Source organism: Loxodonta africana, chromosome 16, assembly GCF_030014295.1.
Source record: "Loxodonta africana isolate mLoxAfr1 chromosome 16, mLoxAfr1.hap2, whole genome shotgun sequence".
Classification (NCBI taxonomy): domain Eukaryota; kingdom Metazoa; phylum Chordata; class Mammalia; order Proboscidea; family Elephantidae; genus Loxodonta; species Loxodonta africana.
Window position 1 is genome coordinate 5,837,301 of NC_087357.1, and position 21,216 is coordinate 5,858,516.

At 44.8% G+C, this 21,216-nt stretch overlaps 1 protein-coding gene across 3 annotated transcripts in view; it reads left to right on the forward strand.

The window, feature by feature from the left end:
* C16H10orf143 (chromosome 16 C10orf143 homolog) overlaps positions 1-10,998 on the forward strand; it is a 36,027-nt gene extending 25,029 nt beyond the window's left edge. For 2 of the 3 annotated variants that reach the window (XM_064269166.1, XM_064269167.1), the window contains one exon: positions 10,478-10,998. In XM_064269166.1, the coding sequence (XP_064125236.1) occupies positions 10,478-10,507 (30 nt within the window). In that variant the 3' untranslated portion in view covers positions 10,508-10,998. The other variant, XM_064269165.1, reaches the window with a different exon arrangement.
* Positions 10,999-21,216: the final 10,218 nt, after the last annotated feature.

Below are 21,216 nucleotides of genomic sequence, written 5' to 3' on the forward strand. Positions count from 1 at the left end.
AATTCTCAGCTCAGCTGTCTCAGCCTGATCCCTGAGTTCTACTCTGCTTCTGTCCCCAGGCTTTTCTTTATTTCTATCATGGAGTCATTTCTCACATAGGCAAGATCTCGACTCTCTTTTATCCGTTGCTGTTAGGTGTTGTCAGTTGGTTCTGACCCTCTTTGCACAACAGAACAGAACACTGCCCGGTCCTGCGCCATCCTTGCAGTCGTTGTTAGGCTTGAGCCCATTGTTGCAGCCGTTGTGTCAGTCCATCTTGTTGGGGGTCTTCCTCTTTCTTGCTGACCCTCTACTTTACCGGAAACCCTGGTGGCGTAGTGGTTAAGTGCTACAGCTGCTAACCAAAGGGTCGGCAGTTCCAATCCACCAGGCGCTCCTTGGAAGCTCTAGGGGGCAGTCCTACTCTATCCTATAGGGTTGCTATGAGTTGGAATCGACTCGACAGCACTGGGTGTTTTTTTTTTTTTTTTTTCCTACTCTACCAAGCAGGATGTCCTTCTCCAGGGACTGGTCCCTCTTGATAACATGTCCAAAGTACGTGAGACAAAATTTTACTATCCTTGCTTCTGAGGGGCATTCTGGCTGTGCTTCTTCAGACATACCTGTTCATTCTTCTGGCAGTCCAGGCTATGTTCAGTATTCTTCCCCAACACCATAATTCAAAGGCATCGATTCTTCTTGCTTTCACATGCATATGAGACGATCGGCAACACCATGGTTTTTTTCTGTAGACCTTCTCAAACTGATTTTCTAAGCTTGCATTTTGCTCTTTTTCTCTATTTCTTCTGTTGACTTAAGCTGGTAGCTGGCTTGTTATGGTGATTACTCTTTCGGTAGCCACTGACTGTAGTTTCCTCTACTGATCTCTGTTAGAGTTAACTCTTAGTAGAAGTTATTATTAGGAACATCTCCTCTTTGCCTGAATCATTGGGACAAACTGCCCTCAATCTGTGTGATTGGACTGGGTAAGATGTCCCTTGGGGTGAACGCCTCCACTCAGGGCCTTGGCTGCTCTCTCTGTTATGCCACGTTTGGTGTGGTGGCTCCAAAACCCAGTTATTTCCTTAACTGGTGGACTTCTTTTCCTCCACAAAAGATTCCAGACCCACCTGGCCCCTGCCTGAGCAGTGGGCTTCCCTTGCTGACACAGTGGTCCCGTGGTAGCCTATTGTGGCATAGAAATTATGCAACTCTCTGTGAGTTCAAACCAAGTAATTGACCTGTTGGGTCACCTTGATTGGCGGGGGGAGGGGGGTATACCATTTTGAACATAGGCCTCTGGGTCTCTGTTATTCACCTTCAGGGCCCAGCTGCTTTGTTCAGCAAGCTCAGCACTTTGGAGCGCTGGCCAATCCCAATTATAGGCCACATGGGCAGTATTGAGAGCTGGGTCATTCAGTGTTGACTCGCTTCTAACTCGTGATGACCCATGTGTTATAGAGTAGAACTGCACCATAGGGTTTCCTAGGCTGTAATCTTTACTGAAGCAGATCTCCAGGCCTTTCTCCTGTGATGCCACTGGGTGGGTTTGAACCACCAACCTTTAGGTTAGGTTAGTAGTGGAGTGCAAAGCATTTGCACTGCCCAGTGCTCCTCCACAGTCTTTTATCTGGGGTCATCGGGTTTCATTGCCCACACTGGTAGTTACCTTTCCCCTCAATGAGCATTCTCTACCATGCTTCCAATCATCAGAATGTAACTGCCCTAGATCTTTTTTCATATAGTTTTCTACCTTATAATGCCCCCTTTTCCATGTATCTTGAGTATTCTGGAGACCTTTGGCCCCTCCTGCCACATGGGTTTTGGAGACCAGCCCACTCATTAGAGCTATCACTCCTTTTTTTTTTTAATTTCAGGGAAAATACTGAGGGAGTCTTAATAAAGATCCACCACTGCCATTGAGTCAATTAAACAACTCATAGCAGCCCTGTAGGACAGAGTAGAACTGCCCCATAGGGTTTCCAAGGCTATAAATCTTTACGAAAGCAGACTGCCATGTCTCTCTCCCGTGAAGCAGCTGGTGGTTTCAAACCACCGACCTTTTGGTTAGTAGCTGACCACATAAACCACTGTCCCACCAGGGCTCTTTGGAGTCTTAATAAGCCTATGTGTTACTACTCTCTTTTTGAAATTGAAGTCCATTGTTTGACAGTGGTGTGGTGGGGGCGGTGGGGAGGGTAGTGAGGGAGCAGAAATAGAGGGCCGGGCAGGAAAGATTTGGTCCAGATCTGTTGCTTTGGTTCAGTATTGCCCTGTAGGGACGGCAGGAGGAGCCAAAGTATGACCATTGTGATTCTAAATGGATACCGTTTTTTTTCCTTTATACTTCTTTTTTATTTCCAAATGGGTGATCTTTAAAATTGTGTGTTGATTTTATTTACACATGCGTTTTCTTTGTAATTGCCTCACACATCTGTAGCACCTGTAAACACGCCCTGAAGCCACACCATGCCTAGAGCCTGGAGTAAGTGAGCTTTCCGCCTCCTCCCACAGCTGCAGTGCTGGCAGAGCAGGCCTGCCACTCATGATACCAAAAAAAAACCCAAACCCATTGCCGTCAAGTCCATTCTGACTCGTAGTGACCCTATAGGGCAGAGTAGGACTGCCCCATAGAGTTTCCAAGGAGCGTCTGGTGGATTTGAACTACCAACCTCTTGGTTTGCAGCTGTAGCACTTAACCACTGCGCCACCTGGGATGGAAATGTAGTGTTCTGACATGGATGAAGAGGGATTGATGTGCCCTGGTTTGCCGTGTGTGTCCTTTGCAGCAACAGCTAGTTCTTGTCAGTCCTTTATTACGTCCTGAGAGAAGAGAACACAGTCATGGAGGGATCAGCAGAAATTTCATTGATGGTTCTGTGAGAATCAAATTGTGCTCCACATATTTTTTCCCTGGGTTTGTCAGGGATCCTAGACTTCATTGGTCTGACCCCATCAAGTTACAGATAAGGAAAATGAGGCCCCCAGAGGTTAAGTGATTGGCCTGACAGGTACATGGTTGGTAGGGAGCCATCACCTCCTCCTCTCTGCTGATCTCTGTGGTTTCAGTCCATGTGCCAGAATAACTGTCCACATGGTGACACGGCGACCAGCTCTGACACCCTCTGAGAAGGGCAGCAGTGATGCTGTGGGTCTTTGTGGACTTCATTCCCAGACATAACAAGAGTGTCTTGGCTCAGACACAGGACTGATATATTCAAATTGTGAAAGAGTGAGCTGGCTAAAAGAAGGGCTTGGCTGTGTCAAGATAGCTGAATGTGAATCCTGAAATAGATGAGTAGCAGTCTGAATAGATGCACTGACAAAATCTCTTCAGATTTAGTTTCTGACAAGAGATATTTTTTCTGGAATATGTATACCAGAAAAATAGGAGTTTTACAAATATTTAACTGTGTTATTTAAATCATTTCCAGGCTCTGAAGGAACAGAGAACCTTCTGGTGACTAGACAAAAAAAAATTTTTTTTTTCAAAAGAACCTTCTTTCTCTAGGAATAAAGTATGTGCAATTGTGAGGAGATGGTGAAATGGAATTTCACCAAAAAGTTATTACTTTAAAGAAAATGCCATGTAGACCTTGTATAAACGTGTGACACCAAGCTAATGTAGATAGGTCCCTGACTGCTACAAACAGAAATACTAGATAAACTCAAATGAAAAATACATAGTTGAGCATATAATAAGTGAACAGAAAAAAAAAAAAAAAAACCAAAACAGTAAGTACAAACATATTCCATAGTGGTCTTTGTTGGGTTTGGTCGTAGAATGGCCCAGAGACCAGGGACTAGAATCCTAATATCCCGGAGACTGGGGACTAGAATCCTAATATCCCAGAGACTGGGGACTAGAATCCTAATATCCCAGAGACTGGGGACTAGAATCCTAATATCCCGGAGACTGGGGACTAGAATCCTAATATCCCGGAGACTGGGGACTAGAATCCTAATATCCCAGAGACTGGGGACTAGAATCCTAATATCCACAGAGAGAGAAGATGTGACTTTGGCACAGCGGAGTTATGGGAGCTAGAATTGGAACCCTTGAATAAAGTTGAGTGTCTTACAGATCTTTATATTCATAAAAGGATTGGAAAGTAAGACATCAGTATGCATGATGTGGGCTTCAAGTTTATTCTACCGATATGTTACAGGAACCTAAAGCCAAAGCATTAACATAAAAATAGATCCAGACCATTGAAATTCTTAAGGCTCTGGATAGTGTCATGCTTCCACTGTAGGCACGCTTCCACCATCTGGAGCATATAGGATTCAGAGCTGAAACAACCCCCACTGAAGCTGAGATCACAATTAGAAAAAAATACAAATCACATGAACAAATCTTCCACTGGTGGGTAGTCAGGAAGTATACAAACAGAATATAAACATCTAAGAATCTAAAATAATAGAAAAACCTGAAGTTCATTATAAAGTGTGTTTAAAATCATTAAAATGATCAAAGAGGAAATACAGCCACGATGAAAGAAGAGGACAGTATGAAAAAAGAATAGGAAGGTACAAAAAAAAAAAAACCCTAAAAGTGAATTACTTAGGCATTGAAGTTAAAATAGCATCATATTAGACACAATTAAAGACAGAACTAGTGAATTAGAAGATTGATCCGAGGAAACCATTCAAAACACAGCGAGAGATAAAGAGATGGAATGTATGAAAGTGTAATTAGTAAGTCATAGAGGAAAGAATAAGACAGCCCATTAGGAAATCCAGATGGAAGGAATTTAGAGAATTGGAGGAAGAAATATTTGAAAAGATAATGGCTGAGAGTTTTCCAGAATCGAAGGAAGGCAAGTTGTAGCCAAATAATTTTGAAGTAGAAGAACAAGGTGAGGGAGATAATCAGATATCAAGATGTATTACAAAGCTGTGATAATTAAAACAAGGTGTCGTTGGCCCGGGGTAGACAAATAGACCAATGAATTACAATTGAAAGCTTTTAAGAAAGTCATATATATATGGTACCCAATTGTTCGGGCACAATTTGTAGAGTAGCTTATTGCTCTCAGCTGGTTCATAATGGCCTCTCTGTAATGCATCCAGCTGTCTCTTACAAAAATCAATTCTGGGAGGTGGAGGAAGTAGTGATGAACCTAAATGTACAAAACAAAAGCTTAGTAGAGTATATATAAAAGAAATATACTTATGAAGTTGAGTAGATTTATAAAATATATAAGCCAAAATGAAAAGATTGATATATTTGACTGCATACATTACAGTACTTTGCATAATGAAATTCACCATCATTGTTTGAGACCACAAACTGGGACAAGATGTTTACAACATGCTAAATGAGAACAATGAGTATCTTGAATAAATAAAGCAATGTCCAGTAGATAAATGGGCAAAGTATATAAATAGGCAATTCAGAGAAGAGAAAACCCAAATGGTCAATAACTATAAATGGATGTTCAACCTCACTAACAGTTAACGACATGCAAATTAAAGTATCAGAGAAGCAAAAATAAAAATGCCTGACAGTGTAATCATGGGCAAGGATGTGGAATTATAGAACTGTCGACTTTATTGAAGGTAGTGTAAGTTGACACAACTACTTTGGAGAGCACATAGGTAGTACTCTGTCCATTATAGGTAGTAAAGGTGACGATTGGCATTTCCTATGACCTGGAAGTCCCACTCCTAGGTATTTACTCTTAACTGATGCCCAAGAAAATGTGTAGGAAATATTTGTTATAGCATTGTTTGTTTAGCAAAAAGTTGGAAATAACCTAAAATCCCATTAACAGGAGAATGAATAAATGATTTGGGGTATATTTATTCAAAGAAATATACTGCAATGAAAATGAATGTACTAAAAAAAAGCAAATTACAGCCGGGTTTATGTATAGAACATACTGTAGCCATGAGCTGCAAAACATCTCTTCAGGCAACATCCAACCGAATATACGTACGTCCATGGTCCTCTTCCTAGGGTCATCCAGCACCAGGAGGAGGAGGAGCCTGCAGCCCTGTCCCCTTCAACATCCATGAAAAAAAAAAAAAAATTTTTTTTTTTTTTCCATGATATGTTCTGGGAAATGGGACATTATGTGATTTGGACATTGTGTGAGCACCATATTTCATACACACTTGCCTCCTTCCTCTCACCTTCCCCCTTGGCTCACTGCTCACTTGGGTGCAGGCCCAGCCAGCCACCTCCTGTGTTCCCCTCCCTCCTCCGTCCCTGTGAGCCTTTCTACTTTGCTCCTGGGGGGAGTGGGGCAGCAGGCTTGTCCTCCTCCCAAAGCTGTATAACCCTGTGGGACCACAGATGTATATGCAGTCAGACGTTTCCTATGTGGACATGATGCAGCATATGTCTGTATGGTGTTCACACAATGTCCAAATCACATGACATCCTATTTCACAGAACGTATTGTGGGTGTTAAGCAACACATGACTATATTTGGGTACAATTTTAAACATGTTAAACATCGATACACACTTACTAAAAGAATCAAAACATTTATGAGAATGATAAACACTAAATTCGGAATGAGGTTATTTCTCCTGAGGGGTTGAGGGCTGAGGATACAGTGGGAATTTCAGTTACATCTGCAGTGTATATATCTTTAGCCATGTAATAGCTCATGAGTGTTTGTTCTTTTGTTGTCTGTACAGTTTTGTATGCCTGAGGAATCCTGGAGAGTCCTGGGCATGATGTATCCACACATAAATACATCATGGCGAAACTCGAGAACATCAAAGACAGAAAAATCTATAGAGCTGCTAGAGAGAAATGACAGATTATCCATGAAGGAACAGTAATTTGGTGACAACAGACCTAGCATTAGTACCAGTAGATGCCAGAAGACCTTGGAACAACATCTTTGAAAGTGCTGAAGGGGTTGTGCCTGTGTGGGCATGTGTGCAGGCAGCTAATAGGCATAGAGCTAGGACAGCCTGAACAATGGGAGTTACCCCTCTAGGAAGTTTAGTTATCAAAATTGACTCCAGAAAGGAGAACATAAACAGACTAGTATCAATGGAAGAAACTGGGGAAGTTAAAAAGCTATCATCCAAGATGATTTTACAGGTTAAAAAAATTTCTACATGAATGAACAGGAGGATGATTTAACAATAGGAAAAGTTATATTATCTGATCAAAGGAGAAGAAACAAATGATCATCTTTTTTGTTATTTTTTTCTAAATTTTTTTTTTTTGTAGTCAGAGAATGTACTCTGTGAGTGAACTGACACTTTTAAATTTGATGAGCTTCTAGCATGGAGTCAATTTTTACAATTGTTTTCTGTCTGATTGTGAAAAGCTGTTTCCAGTTACTGGAAACAGCCCATTAGATCAAACTTGTTAAGTTTTTGAAATTTATGTTATTCAAATTTTCTGTATCCTTATTGATTTTGATTAATTTTAATAGATGCAGAAATAGCATGTAATTAGTTCCAAATCCCATTCATGGTAAAAACTCAACAAGCCAGAATAGAAGGGTTTACCCTGGTAAGGGAGAAGGGGCATCCCAGTCAATGGAAGCATTTCTGTTGATGACGGGGAGAAGGCACGGAGCTTCCTAACACCACTTCTGTTTAGTTTACTAGGGTTCCTAGACAGCACGGTAAGACAAGAAAAAAAGAAACAATGGACATAATTATCTACACAGAAAATCCAAGAAAATCTACAGATAAACTATTAGAACTAATAAGAGAGTTCAGCAAGGGTGCTGAATATAAGATGAACATGCAAAAATCAATAGGCTTCTTATTCACTGGTAATAACCAATTAGAAGAAAAATTCCATTCATATGATTTCTTCATGTAGATTCAAGTTTTTGTCTAGCATCCTTTCAGCCTGAAGGATTCCCTTTAGTATTTCATGTAGGACAGTCCGCTAGTGACAGATTGTCTATGTTTTTGTTTACCTGGGAATGTCTTAATTTTACCTTCACTTTTATAGGATAGATAAAAAAAAAATTTTATTGTACTTTAAATGAAGGTTTACAGAGCAAATTAGTGTCTCATTAAACAATACACATATTGTTTTGTGACATTGGTTGCCAACCTGATGACTTGTCAACACTCTCCACTTCTCTACCTTGGGTTCCCCATTACCAGCTTTCCTGTCTCCTCCTGCCTCTTCATCCTTGCCCCTTGGCTGGAGTGCCCGTTTAGTCTTGCTTTGTTTTATGAGCCTGTCTAATCTTTGGCTGAAGGGTGAACCTCAGTAGTGACTTCATTACTGAGCTATAAGGGTGCCCGGGGGCCAAACTCAGAGGGTTTCTCCAGTCTCTGTCAGACCAGTAAGTCTGGTTTGTAGGATGGATTTGCTGGTTATAGAATTCTTGGTTGACAGTTTTTCTCTCAGCTCTTTGAATATGTCATCTCCCTGCTTTCTGGCTTTGGTGATTTCTGATGAGAAATCACCTGGTAATCTTATTTAGGATCACTTGCAGTTGCTTCTCTCTTGTTGCTTTCAAGATTTTTTCTTTGTCATTGGTTTTAGGCGGTTGGATTATTATGTATCTAGGTGTGAATTTCTCCCCCTTCACCCAACTTGGAGTTCATTGAGCTTCTTGGGTGTGTAGATGAATGTTTTTCATCAAATTTGGGAAGTTTTCAGCCATTATTTCTTCAGATATTCTTTTTCCCCCTTTATCTCTTGCCTGCCTTTCAGTGACTTTCAATATGTATAATTGGTGATGTCCTACAGGTCTCTGAGGTTCGGTTTATTCTTCTTGTTTCTCAAACTGAATAATCTCGGTTGACCTCTCTTCAAGTTCTCTGTTCTGTCGTCTTCCTGCTCAAATCTGCTGTCGAACCCCTATAGTGAATTTTTCATTTCCGTTATTGTACTTTCCAGCTTCAGAATTTTGATTTAGTTGTCTTTTTTTTTTTTAAGTAACATTTATCTCCTTATTGATATTCTCATTTGTTGAGACATTGTTCTCATACTTTCTTTTAGTTTTTAGTCATGGTTTTCTTTAATTCTTTAAACATATTTTAAATAGCTGGTTTAAAGTCTTTGTCTGGCAAGTCCAGCATCTGGGCTTCCTTGGGGACAATGTCTGTTGACTGCTTTTTCTCCTCTGTATGGAACATACTTCCTTGTTTCTTTGCCTGCCTTTTTGGTTGAAAATTGAACCTTTAAAGTAATATAAAGTGGCAATTATTAAAACTAGATTTCCCCCCTCCAGGTTTTACTGTTATTGTTGTTTCTTTAGTGACTTTTCAGAACTAATTCTGTAAAACCTGTATTCTTTGTTGTCTGTGGCCCCTGATGTCTCTTCTTGGTTAGCTCGGTGGTCAGCTAGTGATTAGACACAGATTTCCTTAAATGCCTGGAACCAGTGAGTCTCCATCTTTGCTGTTAAACAAAGAAGGAAAAGCATTCCTAATGCAACTAATGGCAAGAATCAATAGAAATCCGTAAACTGGGAAGGGGCTGTTACTATAAGTTATGCAGTTACTCAAGTGAAGTCAGAGAGCTAGCCACAAAGCCAAGTTTCTGCACATTAATGAAAAATGGTTTTAGCAAAAACAGAAAAGGTATGTTGCAAAGGTCTCTCTTTCCCACTTTGCGTGGGTTAAAGTGCAGCTAGATTTACTGTAGCTGAAGGTGTCAGTCTGGTGTGATAAGCCCAGACAGAGGGAGCACAGGACGTGCGTACCTGCTGGTCTGGGTGTGCCAGCCAGCACCTCAGAACAGGTGAGGTAGAGCCTAGGAAGAAGGCTCTTAGTGGGAAGCTTTGAAAGAATTCATGAATTGTGGTAAGCCCCCTGAGGGAATCACCACAGCGAGAGGGATGAACGAAATGCTGAGGCTATGCTCACAGGTGTGGCCCGCAAAGAGCTGGTACGAGAAGGGCTCAGCAGTGGAAGCAGCTGGAGGCAGCCTGACCTGATTGCCTTTTCATTTCAATATTAGAAGTGAATAAAAACCCCCTCCTAAAAAAAGTCATTTTCTTGCTTGGTGGAAAAATACTGGAATTGCAATGTTTCACTGAGAGCAGTGTTACTTCCCATGATTGCACGTCAGGTCTCTTTTCAGCCCCACCCAAACAGGAAGCAAGGCATTTTGTCAGCAATAAGACTTACAGTCCAGGCACAACTAACCCTTCTCTTCCTAGCTGACTGTGTCATGCCATAGAGCCGGCGCCGTGACAGACTCCACGAGACCACATCATTTTTATACATTTTACTTTGATCATTTTGGGGATATATAGTGGTATTTTCATTCCCTTGTTTCCTCATAGCCCTGCAGGAAGGGAAATACTATTTACTGAGGGCATTCTGTGTACCAGGCACTGTCGTGAGTGCGTTAAATATCTTAATTATAATCTAGACCACCCTGCTGTGACTATGTACTTACATCAGGTATGAGGACATTACTTACAAATGTCACCACAACCAATTTTACATACGGTGCATTGTGTTGGGGAGTGTGTAGCCGGGTGTTAAGTGCATGCCTCCCCCTGGAAATTAAGTTCCTTGCACATGTGCTGTTTTCCCATCATAGGGGCACCTTAACCACACCAAGGATCGTTAGAAGATGCAAGCTGGAAGAAAGGGAGATTCCAATTTTGATTTGAACCCTCCGAGTGACGGCGGATGTAAATCTCTTACAGATGGATTTAGGCGCCCACCTGTTCAAATAGCAGCTGGGCATTCTTTGCCGGGGGCTTGTTTGTTCTCTCATTCAGGTAATCCCGCCGCCTCTGTGCCGGGGCCAGGAGGGTCCATGTCACGGCCAAGGAGCCTCCAAAGTGTTATTAGCCGCCACAGCCTCCTTTCAAATACACCTCTCATGAGAAGAGTGCGAAGAAGATCAATTACGTTATTTAAAAGTTAAAAAAAATCAGTCTCCTGATTTTGGCTTCAGAGCCTGTGACCCACAGGGTCGTCAGAGACAGCCCACTTTTCTTCTTCTCAGTTTTGTCATGTGCCCGGTCTGCTTATGTGCTGTTTATAATTAAAGACTTATTTTTATAAAATATCTGATGTGCTCTGTGATGGTAAACTGAATTTTACTGAATACTAGTGCCCAGTCTGCCTTGTGTCATTCAACTACTGAAGTTAGCCGATTTTCTCTTGGTTTTCCACTTACCATCTGATGGTGGGGACTGGCATCTTTCCTGGGTTGGAAGGCTTCATGAGATGTCCTGGTCTCGTGATAGATAAGGGCCCAGAGAATTGATCTCAAGGTTTAACCTTCCCAGACCAGAGGAGGGACGAGCCTCTCCTCTCCACGTTGCAGTCTGTTATTTGCATGGACCTTGTCCTCTGTAGGGCCATCCCTCCACACTGATGTGCTGAAGAGCCGAGTCCATAAAGTATTATGGTAGGTAGTCATGGGAGGAACTTCATATTGGAAAGACAGAACAAAAGAAGACAAGGTGTTGAAACTGGTACACAACCATTTGTGGTGTGGATTGTATTTGTGATGTGGATTTTCCAGAATCAGACCCACATCCACTGTGCAGGGTGGCAAGTTGGCTTTGCTGTCCCCCAACATCTTGGGAAGTCACTAGACATTTAACCCTGCAGGAAGTCAAGAGCTGTGACCAGACTGGAAAACGCCAGTCCACGCCAGAATAGTCGCTCCAAGAGTGAAGGTGGGGGAGGAAGAGAGAACTGAGATCCGTGGTTTAAATATATGTGTGTATATATATGTGTATATATATATATATGTATATACCTAAAATGAGGCACACATCTTAATTTGTATGGAAAAAAATAACACTCTTAGCTTCACAGTATGCACCATGTGTGTGTGATGTTCCCTTCCCCCAAATCCCCAAATTCACGGCCAGAGAAGATGTCACATATTTACTCCAGTTATTTTGGTAACTGAGGCAGCATGTTAATTGCCCAGCTGTTTACATGAATGAAAAGCTTTTCTTGTCAAGAATAAGCGCCACGTGTCCTCCTGGCCCAGAGGAGTAAGCCTCAGTGTTAGAGTCGGACATGAATTCAGATCTCATCTCCCCCACGAGGCCTAACCAGGGGACCCCAATGAGTCATTTAGCTCCTTGAGCCTTGTCCTCATCTGTCCAATGGGAATGATGACCCTCGTGGCTTGTTAGCATTAAGGACAACAGCACATCAGAGTGCCTTGGAGACTCACTAGGGTTAGCCCTGTCTCCCTTCCCGCTGCACAGCCCCTCACCCCCAGAACAAAACCAAAGCAGGCCATCTTTTCGGAAAAGACAAAAGAGACAGGTGAGTTACAACAATGTGCACTGACAGGATGAAGTTGGCTGGAATTTGGCAAAGCAGCAGTTTTATCATGAATTCCTGTGAGAAGACTCGACACAGAAAAGCTGATCACAGGGCACTTGAAAGACATGACATCAAAATTTTCTCAAAAATGTTCAGTAAGTTTGTTGTTGGGCACTCTTGAGTCGATTCTCCACGTGAGTAGAACTCCCCCGATAGGGTTTTCTTGTAGCAGCAGATCACCAGGTCTTTCTCCCGTGGAGCAGCTGGGTGGCTTAAACTTCTCCAACCTTTTGGCTAGTAGCTGAGCGCTTAACCATTGCACCACCAGGGCTCCTTGTTCAGTAAGTTTAGTTTAGTACAGGTCATATGACATACAATGCTCTGGAATCCTAAATTCCAGAGCTTCTTTTCCTAGGATTGGTGAGAGCCTCAGAGCTGCCTTGCCAGCCGTCCTGCCCCAGTGGGACTGCCTTGTCCAGAGGTTGGGGTCCCAGCTGGGTCACATTCTACTCAGGCATGACACAGCCCAGGCAGCATGCCCTCTAGCTGCCCTCACCTGGCAGGCGGTCACCCTAGACAGTGGTGGCCAGGCTGCCACCCACCTGCATCTACATTGGATCCTCATCGCAGGCCTTCTCCCCACCCTACTCTGGAGTCGCTCAGAGGCCCAGCGACTGCCTCCACTGCCCTGCTTGGCCTGCCTCCTCTTGGACCCTTTGGCCTAAAAGGTATGAGGAAATGAACATTCTGGTAGGACTTTGTTGTTTTAAGTGACTTTATTATGAGTATAAAATTAATACTTGTTAGTTGTAGAAGAGGAGTCGTTGCGCAGTGCAAATGGTTAAAGGACTCCCCAGCTAACCAAAAGGTTGGAGGTCAGAGTCCACCCAGAGGTGCCTCAAAAGAAAGGCCTGCTCATCTACTTCTGAGAAATCAGCCGCTGAAACCCCTGTGGGACACGGTTCCAGCCTGACGTGTGGGGTCGCCAGGGATCAGAGTCGGCTTGACGGCAACTGGGTTTTTGTTGTTCTTTTCCCGTCGTAGAACATGGAAAATGGCGGCAAGGCAAACAGAAACCAATCACTGTAAGGTCACCACCAGTCATCGTCCCAGGTCACCAGCAATCATTATCCCAAGTCACCACCAGGTCATCATCCCAGGTCACCAGCAATTGTCCCAGGTCACCAGCAATCGTCCCAGGTCACCAGCAATTGTCCCAGGTCACCAGCAATCGCTGTCCCTGGTCACCACCAATCACTGTCCCAGGGCACCACCGATCGTTGTCCCAGGGCACCACCGATCGCTGTCCCAGGGCACCACCGATTGCTGTCCCAGGTCACCACCAATTGCCATCTCAGGTAACCACCAATCGTTATCCTAGGTCACTACCAATTGCTGTCCCGGGCCACCACCAATCATCCCACGTCCTCACCATTGTCCCAGGTCACCACCAGACGCTATCCCTGCTCACCACCAATCATTGTCTCAGTCACAACCAATCACTGTCCCGGGTAATCACCACTATCCCAGATCACCACCAATCGCTCTCTCAGGTCACCACCAATCACTGTCCCAAGTCACCACCAGTCATCCCAGGTCACCACCAACCACTGTCCCAAGTTGCCACCAATTGTCCCATGTCACCACCAATCATTGTCCCAGGTCACCACCAATCATTATCCCAGGCCACCACCAATCATCCCAGGCCACCACCAATGGCTGTCCCAGGTCACCACCAGTCATTATCCCAGGTCACCACCAATTGCTGTCCCAGGTCACCACCAATCACTGTCCCAGGTCACCACCAACCACTGTCCCAAGTCACCACCAATTGTCCCAGGTCACCACCAAACATTGTCCTAGGTCAAGACCAGTCATCCCAGGTCACTACCTATCACTGTCCCAGGTAACCATCATTGTCCCAGTCACCACCAGTTGTCCAAGGTCATCACCAATCATTGTCCCAGGTCATCACCAATCATTGTCCCAGGTCACCACCAATCGGCTCAGGTCACCACGGTTGACTTGCTGGCTGACTGCCTTCCAGATGTGGATCTCCTTATTTTTAACTAAATATTCTAAAGTGAAGATTCTCCCAAATCATCAGTTCTAGAAAAATGTTCCAAAGAAGGTGGCGTAACCTTCCTGCCCAGAACAGCCCACTGTGCTGACAGTGCTTCCAAAAGCCACACTGAACACAGCCCGTTTGTCTGGAGGGGCTGTGTTTACAGGGTGTGGGTATCACGTCGGGGAGCCCTGTGTCTGGAAGGCACGGGAAGCTGGATGATGCGGCTGTGACACGCGAGAGGTAGACTGTGACACCCTGCTTGAGACGCCTGGAAGGCTGTCCTCACAGAAACTCACTCGCCCTGCTGAGTTAATGTGTCAGCACCACAGATTCTACAGCAGATTCGCTGATAAGCAAAACCTGCTTGTATTTCGCTACACTGGGTTTTGACGCACATGTGAAGAGCATGAAATGATTCTCCCCTTAAAGTGCCTCATCCTTGTTTTCCTGTCAAAATCGGAGGAAAAATACGTTTTCCTCACACCCCGAGGAAACAGACTGGCATTCCTGTGTATTTCCATTAGATAAGTTTCAGTTTGTCCTTTCTTATAACATGTCACTGTTTTTTGTGCAAGAGTAAAAATACCAACATACACCTTTTTATATTTTCACAGAATAATTTTTTATCAGTGTCTAGACCAACCAGTTATGAAAACTCAGAAAATTCAAAAGCGTGCCAAATGGTTTTCATTGCTCCTGTTGTCATTGTTGGAGTCTGTGTTTCATCCCATTTCTGATGTATTTATTGGCCGTGTCTATGTTTTGTCTGTGAACTTCCTATCTTGGCTTTATCCATTTTTCTTTTGGAATGTGTGTCTTTTGTTATTGATTTTTAAGAGTTCTTTATGTATTAAGGCTTTTGAATCTGCTTTCCTCACGTATGTTGCAAATACTTTTCCCAATTTTTCATTTTCTTTTCAACTTAGTTTAACTGTCATATCTGTCAACCTTTTTTTGGATGTTTCCTGCCCTAGAATCATTCAAGAAAGTCTTTCCTTCCCTAAGGCTATATACCTTGTGTGAACTGATAAATTATACATCTATATTTTTGTCTGATTCTAGTTTCATTTTTTAACGTTTAAAATTTGCTCTCTGTGTAACTTTCCTTGGTGTAAATTGTGATGTGTCTAACTTTATTTTTACGCAGATATTAAACAGTTATTCTAACAACGTTCTCCACCCACGGTCATAGCGATGCCGTGACAAGGTGGGATTAAGACCTGGGGGCTCTCTGATCCTGTGGTGCTGCCCTTCCCCCGCAACTGTGTGGAGACACCGCCCCATACCCCAGCATCGAGCCGCTGCCCCTGGCTTTAGTAACTACTATCCTGATGGCCATATGGATTTTAAAGCAACTTCAGGACCTCTGGCCTGGTAGCGACCACTCTACCTGCAAGTGTGTCCCTGGCCATTAGTTCACGTCATCACCTTCAAGCCTCTGGTGTGGTCGGGAGGAGGGCTGTGCAATGCACACTTGGAGCAACTCTGTCTTGCCTGTCCCTGTGAAAAACAGTGTCATTTCCCCTCAGCCACCCAATGTAGCCCATCTAGATGCTGACCGGTGGTGTCTGTGTCCTCCCCTCCTCCAGCCCCTGGGAACCCAGGATGACTGGGGACTCAGACAGGTCCCCTGCCCTGGGTTCAAATGGTCGTAGAGTGCTGATGGGCCCCAGCCCCCTCTGGCAGATCTTGGGACAGGGCGTTCTGGGAGGGCAGCTGTGGTCCTTACAGGGGAGGCGATTCCAGGGCAAGTACCCGGGCAGTGCAGAGCCCCCGAGGACACTCATAGGAATCACAGTAATTACTGCTGCAGGGGAGGCCAAGGAGCTGGGCAGACCCACGTGTGCTCCGTCAGCCTCTCCCTCAATCACATGCAGGGGCGGGGTGGTGATAAAGGAAATAAAGGGAGATGACGAAACAGACTGTTCTTGGCTCTGAGTGTGCTGCGTGAAGTCTTCCTCAGCCACGTAACGTCTGTTCCTTGGGACCCGTGTGGATCCTACAGCTTGTGTTTGGTGTAAGGCTCTAAGGTGCATCGATCTAAGGACCCAGCGAGAGAGGCACTCGGGGGCTACTGGGGACGGAGACTGCTGGTGTCCAGTGCAACTGTCCGGTGCAGCAGTCCAGTGTAACAGCCCAGTGCAACTGTCTGGTGCAGCAGTCCAGTGCAACTGTCCGGTGCAGCAGTCCAGTGTAACAGCCCAGTGCAACTGTCTGGTGCAGCAGTCCAGTGCAGCAGTCCAGTGTAGCTGTCCAGTGCAAAAGTCCAGTGTAACGGTCCAGTGCAACTGTCCAGTGCAGCAGTCCAGTGCAAAAGTCCAGTGTAACGGTCCAGTGCAACAGTCCAGTGCAGCAGTCCAGTGCAGCAGTCCAGTGCAACTGTCCGGTGCAGCAGTCCAGTGCAGCAGTCCAGTGCAGCAGTCCAGTGTAGCTGTCCAGTGCAAAAGTCCAGTGTAACAGCCCAGTGCAACAGTCCAGTGCAGCAGTCCAGTGTAGCTGTCCAGTGCAAAAGTCCAGTGTAACAGCCCAGTGCAACTGTCTGGTGCAGCAGTCCAGTGCAGCAGTCCAGTGCAAAAGTCCAGCGTAACGGTCCAGTACAGCAGTCCAGTGCAGCAGTCCAGTGCAGCAGCCCAGTGCCAGCGTCTGGTGCAGCATCAGTCTCATTAGCGTTTAATCACCCCTTATACCCCAGATTGGCAAATAGATTGGATCTCCTATGCCAGCTCTGAGTGTACAGCAGAACAGCCTGTGGACACCCCGTAACTGAGTGGGTTGTCACTGGGCCCACAGTTATTGGGGGCTGATACAGAAGTCAATCACCAGGCCTTTCTTCCGATGTGCCTCTGGGTAGACTCGAACCTCCAATATTTTGGTTTGCAGCTGAGTGTGTTAACCATTTGCAGCACCCCCCCCCCCAAAAAACCAAACCCTCTGCCGTCGAGTCGGTTCCGACTCATAGCGACCCTACAGGACAGAGTAGAACGGCCCCATAGAGTTTCCAGGGAGCGCCTGGCGGATTTGAACTGCCAGCCTCTTGGTTAGCAGCTGTAGCACTTCACCACCGCGCCACCAGGGTTTCCTTGCAGCACCCTGGGTCGCCATTACCTAGATGCCTAAAAATCAAGACCACACCCGTTTCTGCTGAGCTTGGTCTGTGTCTCCTGCTTCTGCCCACTCTTAGTTGGGTTTTCTTTCTGATTTGAGCTGTATGTTGGGCCTAAGATTTCCTTGTAGAGGAGCCTGGGTGGTGGCAGCAATTCAACACAGCAGCAGAGGCTAGTTCCGGAAGGTTTAACTCAGGGGCCCTGAAAACCTTTGAATAACAGTGACCGTCAGATTTAAAAAAAAAAAAAAAAAAAAAACTTGCAGTAACTGAAGCATCATTCGCATTCTCTCCAACCTGACTGCTAGCCTAAAGGTTGACGTTCAAACCCATCCAGAGGCACCTTGGAGGAAAGGCCTGGCAATCTGTGTCTGTAAAGATCACATCCAAGAAAACCCTGTGGAGCAGTTCTACTCTAAAACATGGGGGTGCCCTGAGTCAGAATCAGCTCAGCAGAAACGGGTGTGGTCTTGATTTTTAGGTATCTAGATGATGGCGACCCCGGGTGCTGCAAGGAAACCCTGGTGGCGCAGTGGTTAGTGCTACAGCTGCTAACCAGGAGGTCGGCAGTTCAAATCCACCAAGCGCTCCCTGGAAACTCTATGGGGCCGTTCTACTCTGTCCTGTAGGGTCGCTATGAGTCGGAATCGACTCGACGGCAGTGGGTTTGGTTTCTTTTTTTGGGGGGGGGTGCTGCAAATGGTTAACACACTTGGCTGCAGACCAGAAGATTGGAGATTCCAGTCTACCCAGAGGCACATCGGAAGAAAGGCCTGGAGATCTGCTTTTGTAAAGATGACAAGGACACCCCCTCGAGCAGTTCTACTCCGTAACACATGGGGGCGTCATGAGTCAAAAGGGACTGGACGGCAACGGGTTATCTTCTTGTCGCAAGCATCCCTGTAGGGGCTGTTAGTTACCTCGTGAGGTGCCTGGTGTACAACGGCAGCTGTTCCCACTGGCGGCCCACACGTGCGGCGTCCCCGGGGTTCTCCTTGCCCCGTAGCTGCAGCACTCCCACTCCCCACTTCAGGGTAAAGATGAGATGACCACGCTTCTGGAGGCATGGGGAGTGGCACTTCACACTAGAACGAGAGTCCAAGAGCCCCAGTGGACAGCTCTGCCACGGAGGGGTCATCGAGGATTTACAAAATACGCTGACTTTTAGCCCGAAGTCTGGACGTGAGGTTTCTTTTCTGATATCTAAATTTCCTCATGTGAAAATTGTTAACATATACCAAAGTAAATCACATGCAGCCATTAATTTATTAAAGGATCTTTATTAAAAATAAAATTGCAAGAAAAGATGCAGCGTTCAGCCAAAAAATATATTTATTAATTAACATAATTTGGGGGCCACTCTTCTAGTGAAGCCCATTTATTCATATCTAAGGAAAGCCAGGCCAATGATGGTCTAAAACTTCTCATTTTTTCAAATATTCTTGGTGGGTCTCTTAGTAATTAATTTGAATTAGCAGAAGAAATTTAATCTGAGGGTCATAAATGCCTTTTCCACTTCCTAAAGTTTATGGAAGGAGCCACGGTGGCACAACTGTTAAGCACTCGGCTGCTAACCAAAAGGTTGGCAGTTCGGACCCACCCAGCAGCCCCTCGGGAGAAATACCTGGCGATCTGCTTCTGTAAAGATTAAAACCCGTGGCCGTCCTTTGATTCTGACCCTATAAGGCAGAGTAGAACTGCCCTGTAGGGTTTCCAAGGCTGTAACCCTTATAGAAGCAGGTGGCCACATCTTTCTCCCTCAGGACAGCTGGTGGGTTCGAACTGCCGGCCTTCTGTTAACGTTTAACCACTGCACCACCAGAGCTCCTTGCATAATAATTACAGCCTAGAAAGCCCTATGGGGACAGCTGTACTATGTCACATGGGGTAACCATAAGTCAAAATCAATTCGACAGCACCTAACAAAAACAACAAAGTTTGGTGATCACAGAAAATGACCCGTAGCTGGCAGTGTGGGCACTCAGGGGAGAAGACAAGCTCACCTGCTTCCTTTCCATTTGTTCAGACACTAATGCTCCATGAGAGAAGCCCCCAGGAGGGCCCTTCTCCCTCTCCTGGAGGTCAGTGGTTTCTCTTTGAAAAGAAAATAAGAAATGATGCATTGGGAAAAGTATGTGCAACATATGAGACGAAAAGATATTTAATAGCCTTAATATATAAAAAAAGAACTCTTAAAAATAAATAACAACAACAACAAAAAAAGACATACATCTCAACAGGACAATGGACTAAGGCAAGATAGGAAGTTCACAAAAGAAGACCCACACGTGCGCAATAAGTGTATCAGATATGTAATGCATGAAATGCAAATTAAAACAATGATGTCAGTGGCAAAGATCACACTGGGAAGCATCAAAACTAGATGCCCGAGCAGTGTCCTGACAACAGAGCGGGGGACACTTTTGGTGAAGTCGCCTTGTCTTTCCAGTTCCACTTCACAAGTGGCTTCGCTGGCATCTGGGGTGATTGATGCCTGAAAGCTTAGGCTGCAGAGAAGACCACGTAGACCATGTACCCTTCCAAACCACAGCACATCACACGGCTGCCGCTTGCCGCCTTGGTTTTCACACCCAACAACAGAATCCTGACACAGGTGACAATGTTTTTCCTGTGAAGCTCTCTCATGCTGGGGGCCTCGTCTGGAAAACCAGCGCAGGAGCAGAGACTAGATCCAGGAGGTCTGACTCAGTCAGATTAAAAATAAAATCTTGCAGCAAGTGAAGCGGCATTCACACTTTGTCACGTTCTGCAACAGTCTTAGAAAATGTGGATCTAAGCACAGCAAAAAATCCAAATATTGCCACTGCCTCCGCTTACTTCCTGTATTTACATGATTTATAGAAATGAGGACGATCGTTGTAACAACTTACCCCAGAGGTAGTATTAGTATTTGGCTGCAAATGTTTACCATTCAAACGATCCCCACCGATATTCCAGTGGAGTTAGCAGGCAGTGTGCAGAGGACATTCTCAGAATGTGTGTGTTTTCTCTTCAAAGTTAATACAAGAATTTTCAAGCGTTCTACTATTAACTCTATTTACCCGTAAGGCTATTGAGGCTCACAAAAGAGCAACAGAGATTTTTTAGCCACAGATCTCATATGCAAGGTGTCCAGGTCTAAAGCCTGTATATTTTTAAAAATAACTCCTAACATAGGCAGTCCCTGGATTACCAACGAGTTCCATTCCTAAGTCTGTCTTTATGTTGAATTTGTACTTAAGTCAGGACAGTTAGATTTACGGTTCATGTCTAATGTCAGTCAGTCAAATGCTTGTCTTAGCATATAGTATGTAGCGTGTCTTTCTACGTGTAAAACCATTAAAGAAACACTTCCAGATACACCAAAACATGTTTAACAATACTAAAATCCAAAAGAACCAAACCCATTGCCATCGAGTCGATTCCAACTCACAGCAACTCTACAGGACAGAGTAGAACTGTCCCATAGGGTTTCCAAGGAGGGGCTCGTGGATTTGAACTGCCGACCTTTTGGTTGGCAGCTGAGCTCTTAACCACTGTGCCACCAGGGCTCCAGCATAATACTACGGTAATAATAATAATCATGTTTTGATGTGTGTCGCAAAGTAGCGCCTGTTTGTTATTAAGAACAGCTGTATGTACCTCAAACTTTTAATATAATGGGCTTTACAGGGGTTGGTTCATAGCTATGGGTTGTACGTAAGTTGGACATTCGTACTCTGGGGACTGCCTGTATCAGAGGGTCCCTGGGTGGTGCAAACCGTTAAGCTTTCAACTACTAGCCAGAAGGTTGGTGGTTCAAACCCACCCAGAGATGCCTGAGAAGAAAGGCCTGGTGATTTGCTTTCAAGGGTTCACAGTCTTG